The following is a 14,123-nucleotide window of genomic DNA, read 5'->3' on the forward strand; positions in this document are numbered from 1 at the left end:
CTGTCGTATCTGTACCCTACCCCTTTTTCCCCTCCCACTTTCCCTTTCCCTGCCTCACTCCGTTTTCCTTTTCTAACATGCTCCTTAAAAGTTGTTATTAATATCTTTGGTAACTTGTAACTGATGTAAGTTTGCAACTATGTGGAACCTTATGTAAAGTGCTCTGCTACCTTCGGGTCTAGCCAACACTATATAATACTCTTTAAATAAATAAATATCTGTAAAGTTTTCAGCACAGTATGAAGACTGCAAGTAGTATAATCTTTAGCACCTTCAGACCGTGGTTATTTGAAGTGAATAGTCGCTCTTTGGACACGTTTTGCAAAGAGTGTCCACTGTTATTAGTGTATACTTTTTAATTCTCTGTGGTGCATTTCTCATGAGAGTCACTGTCTGCAAACAGTGTGGGATAGAGATATCTCAATCCATAACGAGTAAACTCCCTCCATAGAGTAAACAATGTTAACAGTATGCACTTTTCTACTTATAGCCCCTTAATTTCTCAATGTAGGTTCAGTGACTGTCTGGGGTTTGATATAGCTAAGGACTGTCCACAGTAGGGCATTCGTTACGTAACAGTGCTTCAGTATTTGGAGAAACTTGGTTTTCTCTGAACAGTTATATACAGATTGAACACCCTGTGGAGGATAGGTTACCCTTTCATCTGTGGTTTATAGTCAACATGAACTCGGCTACCCATGAAGTGTATGGTATGGGTTAATGCTGCACCTAACACAAGCTTACGTTACCTATGGGGGCTGTATGTATGATAGCAGTAATGATACTTCATATTTTTTTGAGTATTTTGCATTAACATTTATATCTCCAATGATATAACTGTTTATAGTGCAATGTGTTAAAAAGAAGCATGGATGAGGTCATCAGTGATGTCATCTGGATATCATCAATGATGTAATCAGTGATGTCATAAATGGTGTCATAGAACATGTCTTGAGTGATGTAATATGTGAAGTCATGAGCAGTGCATGCCGGGGGCACAAGTTATAGTCAGCTCTACTAATTATAACTGGTGAATTTCTGTGTTTTTTAATTCAAAATGTTAATGTTGTCACTGACTTATTCACCTAACTAACGTTATTTTAACCTTTGTTTTTTTCAGTGAATTTTAACGTTTAGTAATATTTTATAACCATACCTAAAGCCAACCCCGCGGGGGGTTGGCCACAGGACCTTTTTAAGGGGAGGGCCCCTTCCCCAAGCCTTATTTAGCCCTCGGACCCCATCCCCAGCAAAGTTTTTTTTTAAATTGAAGGGGAAGGACCACATGGCCAGCATCTCTGACCATTATTAGACCCTGGGGACCAAATCCCAGAGGACCATTTTTCTTTTAAATTAAAGGTGAGTGTGGCTACATGGTCCCCCTGCACTGAGCTTTTTCAGGCGCTGGGGTCCCCGTTCCCCAGCACCACTACTGAATTAATAGGTGTTGGGGGCTTTGGGAACATTAATGGCTTAGGGGGTCGCACAGCCCCTCCCCATTGTCAGTCATTTTGGCCCTGGGGTGGGCGTCTTGAAGCCTTTAGTGGCTCAGGGAGGGGGACAACACTGTCCCCTCCCCTTTATTATTGAAATGGGCCCTGGGGATGTGGTCCCTGGGGCCTCTGGGTGCTCAGGTGGGGTGGCTGCAGGACCCTCCTCCTCTTATGTTCAAATGTTTGCCCTGGCGGTGGGCTCCCTAGGGCCTTTGATGTCTTGGGGAGGTGGGCTGCACTTCCCCTTTTTTCATGATTTCAGGCACCGGGGTGGGCTCCTGGGGGACCTAAATTGGACAGGGGGGCCCATCCGCTCCCCTCCCCTCATTGAATACATCCGCAGTGGTGGGTTCCCCAGGGCCTATAATTAATGAATGCAGCCCTACAGGCATTTATTGTTTCCAATCCATTGGGATCTCAGCAATTTTTGATGATTTTGCATTAATGTTTTGTGCCGGGGTTTCCCTCTGGGTCCCCCCCACGGGGCCTATGAGGTCAGGATATCACTACCCTGCCCCTTTATATTATTTATCTTTTTTTAACTTTGGGACAGGGGACGAAGTCCCTAAGTCCTAATGGCTGACTGCAACATTTTTCTCATGCTGGCCTGCGGGAGTCTGACTCCTGCGGCAGTGAGATGGCACAAGGGAAATAAAGCTCCCTGTCCCAATCGGAATGCTCTATTTTTCAACTGGCGCTCCTGCGAGAGTCTCTGGAGCCGCTCGCCGACCCAACCATACTGTTTTACCTTAATTTCTCAAAAACGAAGGAATGTATTTTTATCCAAATCGCGAAAAGCGCAATCTGTGGACCAATATCTATTTCCTGTCAGATTTATGTTATTCCGTTCATTAGGTCTCGGCTAGAAGCGAGCGAAGCTCGCTCTCGCCAGAGACCTTATTGTTAGCGGCTCAGCTTCCCAGGAGGACAGCACTGGCCGCGCGCGCCGATTTGTTAAGGCCACGCGCACGAGAACGCGCTCGCGGCCAGGTGCTGTCCTCCTCGAAAGCTGCCTCCCTTCCCCGTGCAGGGCGGGCCGCCGCGCTGCCTGCGGCGACCCGGAAGCATTGCCGGCCAAACCGGAAGTAGGTGCTGTCCTGCACGGGTCCTCCGCCTCCTTACATTTGAAGGGCGACTTTGGGTGAGGGGGACCGCGGAGGATTTCGAAGCGGCTAGCGGCTGCCTCCTGAGACCACCGCCGGCCATACCCCAGGTACGGTGCGCGTCGCTGTCCTTCTGTCCGGCTCCCCTCTCCCCAAAAGTCCTGTAGCAGTTGATAGGGGTGGGGGTTCTTTTTCCGGGTACAGTGCCCCCGCCTGCCCAGTGCCCCAGGCACAGGTGCGTAGGCAGGTAGGCATTGTGCTGAGTATATTAGTGGCTAATGGACCATTCAAGTGCAATAGCCTGGGCCGGCAAGTAGCCGCGGTTAACAATGCATAGATGTTAAAGACAATTTATGGAGGTGGTTTGGGGTTTATTCTCCCAGAGAGAGGATGTTTACGAAAGGTGCTGGCATTTCATATCACTTTGAACCAGTGCAACTGTGTAAAACTAGGCTTTGCATTGCATTTGTTCGTGGTTGGTGGTGAAATATTTATTAGGTAAGGTCTCTCAAGTTTTTTTTCCTGACACATAGTTGCGAACTGGGGTTTTACGGTGCATTGCCAGCAACAGGATTCTCAAATAATTTTATCTGCACCTCCGTGAGTCTCCAAAGAGGAACTTATCATTTTCTTTAAATACACTATTTGAAGGTCGCCAAATGCTTTAGAATGTGCAGAAGCGCTGTGTGTGGTGGTTGTACTTGTTGCTGCTGACAGGAGGTGGCTGACTGATTTTAGAATTATGTAAATTGGACATCTGAGATGTAACAGAGAACCTGCTCATTTACAGAACAATGCTCATCGCCTGGACTGGAGGATGAATAACGTCATTAAGTAAGGATTTAGTGCAGTGAGAGCGGTAAAGTTATGGACCAGGCTCCTGACATATGAGGGGCTAGCGGAGTCAGTCAGTGTATTGAATATCAAAGTACACTGCTCACATCTGGTTCTACCCTAGGTACAGTCCTATGTGGGAGAGATTGGTTGAGGTGCATGAGTTTCGAAATCATGCTCCAAATAGGGTTCGGCTTATCTCATGGAGCATACGTGTGGAAGGTTGCGGTGTGTGTGAGAGGAGATGCAGCCATGCATTTACGCTTGCCGTTTGTTTGAGTATCGGGTCAGTAGCTTGTGTTATCAGAGGTGGGGAGAAGCAAGTCCGAAGTGCTTTTCGGAATTGGGGGTGATTGTCAATCTTCTTATTCGAGCAGTGAATTGAATTCCACACTTTAGCTTCTTAGACAGAAAGGGGTTCCCCCGAGTTGGAGCCTTACTGAGTGGAGGTACCATCAATAATGGGTTAAGCCTGGAGTGCAGGGATCTTGTTAAGCAATATGTGTGGAGTTTTTAGGTCTCGGCTAGATGCAGAGTAGTGAGTGCAGAGTAGTGAGTGCAGAGTAGTGAGTGCAGAGTAGTGAGTGCAGAGTAGTGAGTAGTGAGTGCAGAGTAGTGAGTGCAGAGTAGTGAGTAGTGAGTGCAGAGTAGTGAGTGCAGAGTAGTGAGTAGTGAGTAGTGAGTGCAGAGTAGTGAGTAGTGAGTGCAGAGTAGTGAGTGCAGAGTAGTGAGTGCAGAGTAGTGAGTGCAGAGTAGTGAGTGCAGAGTAGTGAGTGCAGAGTGAGTGTGCAGAATGCAGAGTAGTGAGTAGTGAGTGCAGAGTAGTGAGTAGTGAGTGCAGAGTAGTGAGTGCAGAGTAGTGAGTGCAGAGTAGTGAGTGCAGAGTAGTGAGTGCAGAGTAGTGAGTTTAGAGTAGTGAGTAGTGAGTGCAGAGTGCAGAGTAGTGAGTGCAGAGTAGTGAGTGCAGAGTAGTGAGTGCAGAGTAGTGAGTGCAGAGTAGTGAGTGCAGAGTGAGTGTGCAGAATGCAGAGTAGTGAGTAGTGAGTGCAGAGTAGTGAGTGCAGAGTAGTGAGTGCAGAGTAGTGAGTGCAGAGTAGTGAGTGCAGAGTGAGTGTGCAGAATGCAGAGTAGTGAGTAGTGAGTGCAGAGTAGTGAGTAGTGAGTGCAGAGTAGTGAGTGCAGAGTAGTGAGTGCAGAGTAGTGAGTGCAGAGTAGTGAGTGCAGAGTGAGTGTGCAGAATGCAGAGTAGTGAGTAGTGAGTGCAGAGTGCAGAGTAGTGAGTGCAGAGTAGTGAGTGCAGAGTAGTGAGTGCAGAGTAGTGAGTGCAGAGTAGTGAGTGCAGAGTGAGTGTGCAGAATGCAGAGTAGTGAGTAGTGAGTGCAGAGTAGTGAGTGCAGAGTAGTGAGTGCAGAGTGAGTGTGCAGAATGCAGAGTAGTGAGTGCAGAGTAGTGAGTGCAGAGTAGTGAGTGCAGAGTGAGTGTGCAGAATGCAGAGTAGTGAGTAGTGAGTGCAGAGTAGTGAGTGCAGAGTGGTGAGTGCAGAGTAGTGAGTGCAGAGTAGTGAGCGCAGAGTGGTGAGCGCAGAGTGGTGAGCGCAGAGTGGTGAGCGCAGAGTGGTGAGCGCCGAGTGGTGAGCGCCGAGTGGTGAGGGCAGGGTGAGTAGTGAGCGCAGAGTGGTGAGCGCAGAGTGGCAGGGTGAGTAGTGAGCGCAGAGTGGTGAGCGCAGAGTGGCAGGGTGAGTAGTGAGTGCAGAGTAGTGAGTGCAGAGTAGTGAGTAGTGAGTGCAGAGTAGTGAGTAGTGAGTGCAGAGTGCAGAGTAGTGAGTGCAGAGTAGTGAGTGCAGAGTAGTGAGTGCAGAGTAGTGAGTGCAGAGTAGTGAGTGCAGAGTAGTGAGTGCAGAGTGAGTGTGCAGAATGCAGAGTAGTGAGTAGTGAGTGCAGAGTAGTGAGTAGTGAGTGCAGAGTAGTGAGTGCAGAGTAGTGAGTGCAGAGTAGTGAGTGCAGAGTAGTGAGTGCAGAGTAGTGAGTAGTGAGTGCAGAGTGCAGAGTAGTGAGTGCAGAGTAGTGAGTGCAGAGTAGTGAGTGCAGAGTAGTGAGTGCAGAGTAGTGAGTGCAGAGTAGTGAGTGCAGAGTGAGTGTGCAGAATGCAGAGTAGTGAGTAGTGAGTGCAGAGTAGTGAGTGCAGAGTATTGAGTGCAGAGTAGTGAGTGCAGAGTAGTGAGTGCAGAGTAGTGAGTGCAGAGTAGTGAGTGCAGAGTGAGTGTGCAGAATGCAGAGTAGTGAGTAGTGAGTGCAGAATAGTGAGTAGTGAGTGCAGAGTAGTGAGTGCAGAGTAGTGAGTGCAGAGTAGTGAGTGCAGAGTAGTGAGTGCAGAGTAGTGAGTAGTGAGTGCAGAGTGCAGAGTAGTGAGTGCAGAGTAGTGAGTGCAGAGTAGTGAGTGCAGAGTAGTGAGTGCAGAGTGAGTGTGCAGAATGCAGAGTAGTGAGTGCAGAGTAGTGAGTGCAGAGTAGTGAGTGCAGAGTAGTGAGTGCAGAGTGAGTGTGCAGAATGCAGAGTAGTGAGTAGTGGGTGCAGAGTAGTGAGTGCAGAGTAGTGAGTGCAGAGTAGTGAGTGCAGAGTAGTGAGTGCAGAGTGGTGAGTGCAGAGTGGTGAGTGCAGAGTGGTGAGCGCAGAGTGGGGAGCGCAGAGTGGTGAGCGCAGAGTGGTGAGTGCAGAGTGGTGAGCGCCGAGTGGTGAGGGCAGGGTGAGTAGTGAGCGCAGAGTGGTGAGCGCAGAGTGGCAGGGTGAGTAGTGAGCGCAGAGTGGTGAGCGCAGAGTGGCAGGGTGAGTAGTGAGTGCAGAGTAGTGAGTGCAGAGAAGTGAGTGCAGAGTAGTGCGTGCAGAATGCAGAGTAGTGAGTGCAGAGTAGTGCGTGCAGAATGCAGAGTAGTGAGTGCAGAGTAGTGAGTGCAGAGTAGTGAGTGCAGAGTAGTGAGTGCAGAGTAGTGAGTGCAGAGTAGTGAGTGCAGAGTAGTGAGTAGTGAGTGCAGAGTAGTGAGTAGTGAGTGCAGAGTAGTGAGTAGTAAGTGCAGAGTAGTGAGTAGTGCGTGCAGAGTAGTGCGTGCAGAGTAGTGCGTGCAGAGTAGTGCGTGCAGAGTAGTGCATGCAGAGTGAGTGTGCAGAATGCAGAGTAGTGCGTGCAGAGTGAGTGTGCAGAATGCAGAGTAGTGCGTGCAGAGTGAGTGTGCAGAATGCAGAGTAGTGCGTGCAGAGTGAGTGTGCAGAATGCAGAGTAGTGAGTGCAGAGTAGTGAGTGCAGAGTAGTGAGTGCAGAGTAGTGAGTGCAGAGTAGTGAGTGCAGAGTAGTGAGTGTGCAGAGCAGTGAGTGCAGGTGCAGAGTGGTGTGTGCTGTTGAGTGCAGAGTGCTGTGTATTGGCAATGTAAATGACAATGCCATTTATTTATGATTTAAAGAAAAAAAAAAGAAATGTCATGAGCAATGCCAATAGCTCTACCTTTAATGATGCCGAGACCATTGCATTGTAAATGCTTGTTTTTACTGCAGTCCTCCTGCCTAAAGGTTGCATTTTGGGACCCCCCTTTATCTCAATTCCCGCATTTACAGATCACCCCAAAACTTTCCATGCACAAAGTAGTCAAAAATAGCTCTTTTTGGGAAGTTGTCTGGAGCTTTGTCAAACAGCGCCAAAGGTATTAGCAACACAAAAAATGCCTTTCCTATGGAACAGCTGACTTAACTATAACTACCCAGTGGCAACAGCCTCTGGCTAACATATTTATGTATATACACACAGATATACAGAGAGATAGATAGACATACAGAGAGACAGATAGATATATAGATAGATAGATATATAGATAGATAGATAGATAGATAGATAGATAGATATTAATGTATAGACAAAAAACAAATGGATTAAAAAGATACCTCTTATAGCGATAGCCTTTCTGGAAGCTTCAGCCTGTTCCTGGCTCTCCTCTTTGGCAAGATGTGGGTTCATTAGAAGGGGGAAGAGTTGCCTCTGTCCTCCAGCTTTCAATTCAGTTGTACATATGCTGGATGAAGTTTTCACCTGCATGTTGGTCCTTCGGGGCAGTAAAGACCGCCAGGCTGCAGGCAGTCCTGTAGCCCTCAAGGATGACATTCCAAAGAGCCCTCTATGACGCCTTATAGGTCCACTTCTATCTTCAAAGAAATACTCATAGGCTTCAGGAAAGGAAATGGCGGTGGGCTGCTCTTCTGTAGAATGCTCACCAGCTGGAGCTGATGGTGGCCGAGTCCTGCTAGACCACCCTCGCACCGGCGGGTCTCTCTCTGCCATGCAATCATTCTTTTGACCTTCACAGAAGAAATACTCATAGATTTCTGGGGAGCTCATAGACCCCTCACTGTCTGTTACTAGTAATGTCACTGGTTCTAAGTTAATATTAGCCTGCATATCTTGGGAACCGGACTCTCCTTGTTCAGGAGAGTCACAAAAAAAGAAGTCGTAGGTTTCAGGAAAGGTCATGGTGAAGTTGTCCTCAGAAGGAGTGAACATATCAGGAACAAAAGAGTCAGAATCAGGTCCTTCTTGTTCCTCCCAGTCTGGATTAGCCGTGCATGGAGGATCTCCAATGCAAGTCGACAGTGAAGGGACTGTGGGGTGCCCTGATATTGTTTTACATACGCTTCTGATGATCCCTTCCAAGTCTTCCGCTAGTCCTTCAGTTTTTATGCTTATTTGGTTTCCAGGCATAGAGCTCAGTGGTCCAGAACGTCTTACTCCATTGCAATTTGGAAGTGGACCATTGGCCGCTTCTTCCAAACTTATCTCCTCTGTTAGATTATCCTGGTGGGGAAACTGTGGAGTTTTGCTATGACAGTTGTCAATGTCACTTTGCGCATTAAGCCTGTTACAAGTTGGGATTATTACCTCCTCGCCTCTTGAGCCCTCTACTTCCTCATTCCCTGGGTTCTCAGGGATAGTAGGATTCACCCCCAAGCTTCCCTCTGCATTCTGATGGCTATTGTGTGAAATACCAGGGCTGGTGAAATCAGCACTTTCTCCCCTGCTCTTTCCCAGCTGGGCTCTCTTTCTGGAAGTGCTGTGACTTGGAGATTCCTCTCTGCTGTCCTCACAGGCCTGGGGTGTGAGAGTGGGGAGCCTGGCTTTCGCACTCTTGGCACCAGGCAGTTCCACCATCAGGACAGGGTAGAGTATACTCTGGCCTGGAGCAACCTCAGACCCTGGGCCAGGTCTTGAAATGCCTGCTCCTCCATTCTGTTCAATTGGGGATCCCATCCCTGATGGAATCCTGGATTGCTGAATACCTGAGAATGCATTGGGCAGAGTAGAAATTATGGGATCTGCTCCATTGTCCTCTGGAGTCCATCCCTTGCCCTCTTGTCCATTGGACAGGTCTTCACATGACACAACGTGCTTGCTGCTCCTATGTTGCATGGCTTTCCTGGATGTCCGAGTTGTCCTTGATGCACAGGATGATACCATGTGGCTTTCCAACATGGTTGAGTCTGGCTGATGTTGCCCTGTAGTATCCCTCTCACACAGGTACCTGCTAACTGATCCAATCTCGCCCTCCTCATCCTCACTGCCTGACAGAGCATCCTGGTCGCATGGTACCTGGAGCTCCCTCAAGGCATGTTGGTGGTCTGAAATGCCCAAAATATTGTGAACGGTGGGGTCCCAGATGCTAGACACAGGCCCCAGCTCAGCAGAGCACAGGCTGATCTTGATCTGCCTGCTTCTCCTGGTGTGGCCTTCCTCCTGGAGATTCTCTTCCGGGTCAGTGTCGCTTAAGACTTGATCATCCGCTGTGGCCAGTGAGGCTTCTTCTAAGTGACACTCCTCTGCTTCATAGAAGAAGTCAGCCCAGTCACGATCATTCAGCTGAATGCTGTACTCAAAGTTATCCATGGCTCACAGCGTTACTGACACTTACACTGCCTCTTACAGGGGTAAGTATAGTGATGGCTGTAAAGGATAATCTGATCAAGGTGTGTGTGTGCGCGTGGGGTGATCAATCCCTGGAAGTGCTGCTAAACTGTGAGTTTGAGAGATAGTGCTCCAGCCTAAAGTCAAAGACTATATGATCTATGAAGCATTAGACATCTCTGTCTCCCGGGGCTAAGTCTGTAAGATACGTGTACCCTGAGGTATATCTCTGCTCCCCGGACACTGTACCTATCCAATTTGTGCAATAAGAGAGCTATCCCTTCTGGTGCCCAAGTATGACTTGTGAAGAACGAGGGGTTGCTCTGCTACCTAACTGCTAAGTTGGTGAGATCTGTCTCACCTGGGGCATTGATCTGCTGTCTGCGATATGAACCTTTAAGATCTGAGTGACATTCGACATAGCTCTGTTTCCTGAGGCCTGACCCCGGAAGATCTGTGTCAACTTAGAATGAGCTCTACTCAATAGAGCCTTCTCCTGTAAGAATAGTGCAAGTGGAGGGCAGACTGCAGTCTAAGGGGTTAACTGTGAGATATATATATAAAATCCTAAAAATCAATATTCAATGCATGTATATTCTTAAACCCATCCAGGAGTTAGTGCTACTCTCTTGGTACTGATACGTCCTACTTTTTGGAGGTCCTGCTTTGGGCCTGGGACCGGCTGCAAAGGCTTCACGGGCAATAAGTATCTCCAGTAGAGCACCGAGACTATTCCCTACCCTTCCCCTCTCAGTTCACAAAATGTATTTTCCGTGAATTGAGAGGAGGCAGTGAAGGGAAGGGCTTCTTTGAAGCCCCTCTACACTAGCATGAGCATATCTCCTGAATCCATACCACACTCTTGGTAACAGACGCTCCTCCTTGATTGTCCGGAGATACAGACCCAGAGGGGCAGTGCAGGAAGGGGGATTATGAAAGACCTTATGGTGTATGAGTAACTTCAAAGAGGATGCCACACCCCATCTCCCATCACTCGCTCCTCTTCTTAGCCGTCCGTGTCCAGTTGCAAGTGGCCCTGGGAGACTGTGGTCAGGCCATGGCTAACCATCCATTTGGGGGATGTCTGAAGAGTAGTGTTTGCAGTCTCATAAAATGTGATGTAGAAGCATCCTCTTGAATGGACTGTTTTGTGTGAAGACTCTTATTGCAGATTATGGCTATCAGTCTTCATATGAGATGTTGGTTTCACGTTGGTACTCCAAAGGTTAATTCTGGTCGAGCCGCCAGTGCAGGACAGCAGTTATACCAAGGACTCTCTCTGGTAACACTTGACTCAGGTTGGACAACCTACATACAAAGAAATATATATGATTAGTACAGGTAGAGAAGCATGCACTATTAATAGAATCAGAAAAACATTCCTGATCAATACCTGCAGCCCAAACATCACCCATTGAATGCAGGCAGGAAATACTTCTGAGCAAATCAAACAGCCATCTCTGATAAACAGAGTTAGAGAAACCCAACAGACAAAGGCAGAGAAATATTCATGATTAGTGTGGGGCGCAAAGACATCAGTGATGAATACAGACAGACAAGCAACACTAGGCAGAGCAGATAAACATCAAGTACTGTCAATGCCAAAAGGTCTGGCTTATAACTGAAAGTCCCTCTTCATACACTGGTGAGTTTGGGGGCTCAATATGCCATAATAAATACACTTTGACACTGGTATTTGCACTCATGCATTCCTTCATTCCTCTACTCACGGAGTCATTCCTGCATTCACCTACTCATTCACAATAAAAAAACATAAAAGCTAAACAAACATATGCAAGATAAATTGAAATGAAAATTCCACAACCTAAATGGTATACTTGAACTAAAAATCAAAACAGAACATTGCAGTGATGGCCATTTTGCAATGCTATTGTACGTACAAACTACAAGCAAAAGAGTACCCTGATAGATTAATCAGAAAGGCATCTAAAAGGGTTGGACAATGGTCCAAGAGGAACCCTATTGGAATAATGTCAAATACCAATCACAGACCCCCTTATATGCATGACAACCTATGGGATTCACTCCTCTGGGATGCAAAAAATTGATAACAGACACTGGAGAATCCGAACGTCAGCCATATTGAATTTTACGAAACCTATGTTTTCCTTCAGACAGAGTAAATCCCTCAAAGACGAGTTGGTCCATACACGTCCAGGAAAATCTACTGCCAAGAACACGTTAATCACAACGTGGAATTTACCCCGGTCATAGGACATTTTTCCATGGTCACTGTAATGTTTGTAAATTTACTCTGAGAACCAAGCAACTTGATCTGGGGATGCATACGCCATGGATCCTTAAACGTTTTACTAACTCTGACTCTGTTAATGTTATCTATAGATTACATTCCCATGTAGTGTCGGATATATTGGCAGGGCAATGCATAAAGACTAGAATAATGAACACAGAAGCGCATGTAAGTGCAAGAAGACAGCTACTAAAATGCTGAGACCCTTTTACGAAAAAGACCACTCTGAAAATGATCTTAGATGGACTGTCATTGACCAGATTGCATCCCATATAGTAAACATTGAAAAAAGACTGATTTACATGGAACAAAGATGTATCTACAGTTTGGGGACATCAATTACAGGCCACAATGACGAAGTGCTGTGGACACAAATTTGATGTGGTGTCTATGGAGTGTCCCTTCTGTGTTGGTTGAACAGAGGTGTCATATTGCTTTGCATCACAATTTATGTAGGCAAAGTAAACGCTTTTAGTTTGCACAGGGGATTAGCAATTCATCTCTTAGCTCTCCCTTCTAACCTGCGGTGTTGCGAGTTTAAGTGTACCCGTCAGTGAGATGAAACTTTATTTTTCTGTGATGATTTAAATTAAACATATGCCTTGTTCTTCAAACCTGTGGTTTAAGCAAGATCTTGTTTACTCTTCTATTTGACAGGACTCTGTCTCCCCCGAAATAAGCATCCTTTTACCCCTCCCTCTTCGGACTTACACTTTGTAAGGATTTGCACAGACTCTTTTTATAAGCATAAGAAGTTTCTTTCTGAGAGGCGTTGTTTTTCTATTTAACAATTGACGCCAAATGCCATGATTTGTGTTAGCAACGCACGCGCCACAAAGAAGATATGGCTGATAACCTTCCGATACGCGAAGGTACTGCATTTCCTATACGGCAGCGTGGGGGCAAGATAGGTATTACCCACTGCGTCTACCTCTTGACAAAGTAACTGATTTGGGCTAAATCTGCACTTGAATAAATGTGGGCCTATACACCAGCGGTTACTCCTACTTGTTTTTCTCTTTTGAATCACAGCACCCAGTTATGACTGTAGAATTATAGTGCTCGTTGATTTGTCATATATTCCTACATGTTTGTCATGTGATTATCCTTGGGACATATTTAGTGCACCATCATGGTGATGCTTTTGCTTGAGTACATGTGTCGTATGTGTATATTTTCATGTCCCAGTGGGTCAGGTTGCCCCAGCTGAGTTTTTCCTCATTGGGTAGGAAGCATCCTTCCCTCTGGCTACTGCACTGTACAAAAATGGACCTCCACAACAGCCCCACAGAACACTTTCTTGACCTGCAGAAGAACAGAAGAATGACTGTGCCTGCCATTTGATCCCTATGAGCAGGTCTGAAAGGCTAGATCTGCTCTCACGTGATCCCACGACAAAGATGTGGACTCCAGGGTTCAGTTGGCTGACCACCTGTGTGGCTACAGGGACATCAAAAGCTTCAAAGGGCATTTTTCCTGGAGTGGCCAGTTGCAAGAGGTAACGGAATCAACCATGCAGCAGAAATCTAAGCTCCCAAAGACAGACTGAGTTCGAAGTTAGAAATCTTAACTGAGCGAAGGCACCAATAGTGTATGGCGGATGAGAGTCGTTCCCTGGGCGTGAAATTTGACTTTTCCAGCTCAGAGCTTTTTCTGCCCAAACCAATGGCCTCGGTGGGACCTCTCCTAAAGGAGGAAGACCAGGGTGTTAGAACTGGGATTCACGCTACCCTTGGAGTGTAGTGACCCAGTATAGTGATGGTACATGCCTCACAAATGGCTACACCCAAAAGCCATTGGAAAAAGGTAATTAAGGTAGTTGGTTGAGGTTTGTACCCACTTAATCCTGATATGATTCTGGAGAATAATGTCCAATAATTGTGTTCCAGTACACAGTGATTGCTACGTTTTATTTACTTGGTTACACATAGTAATGCTGAAAAAAGACAATAACAGCCGACACGTGTTTTGCCCGGTGGCCGGTAGGATGAGGGCTTTTTCAAGGCAGGATTCCTTTCGGATGTTCCTGAACACCATCAATCAGGTTGTCAAACGTGGTCTCTGTGGTCCGGAAAACAAAGCAACGACCTCTCTTAAAAAAAAACCTATTCAACTTGAAACGAACTTTGCAGGATGCTGACTTGCACTGCTGGAGGATTCTGATTTCTAATTCAGACTAAGGGGCCATTTTAGATGTTGGTGGAGTGGGACCTCCATCACAATGAGAGCGGAGTTCCCTCCCCGCCAATACATTGGTTTGCCAGCCCGATTTAAATGTGGGTGGTCAATAGGTTCGGCTATGGCGGTCACTACTCTGCCTGATGGAGCCAAACTTCTCCACCAGCCCAATGGAGCAAGGGTAGTCAGAGAATTGGCTAAATGTCATCCGCCCACTTAGGATGGAAAGATATATAGCCATTTTAGGAACAGTAAAAAACAAAAATGCTCCCCTGGCCATGGGAGAGGACTCGCACGGTGAGGGATGC

At 46.9% G+C, this 14,123-nt stretch overlaps 1 protein-coding gene across 1 annotated transcript in view; it reads right to left on the minus strand.

Moving 5' to 3' along the window:
- The window catches only part of PERM1 (PPARGC1 and ESRR induced regulator, muscle 1), a 32,677-nt gene extending 22,852 nt beyond the window's left edge, over window positions 1-9,825 (minus strand). Inside the window, exon 1 of the mRNA XM_086921434.1 lies at window positions 7,358-9,825. Coding sequence (XP_086777560.1) covers window positions 7,358-9,347 — 1,990 coding nt within the window. The 5' untranslated portion in view covers window positions 9,348-9,825. The remainder of the gene's footprint in view (window positions 1-7,357) is intronic.
- Between the last annotated feature and the right edge of the window lie 4,298 nt (window positions 9,826-14,123).

This window comes from Lissotriton vulgaris, chromosome 5 (assembly GCF_964263255.1).
Source record: "Lissotriton vulgaris chromosome 5, aLisVul1.2, whole genome shotgun sequence".
NCBI lineage: Eukaryota > Metazoa > Chordata > Amphibia > Caudata > Salamandridae > Lissotriton > Lissotriton vulgaris.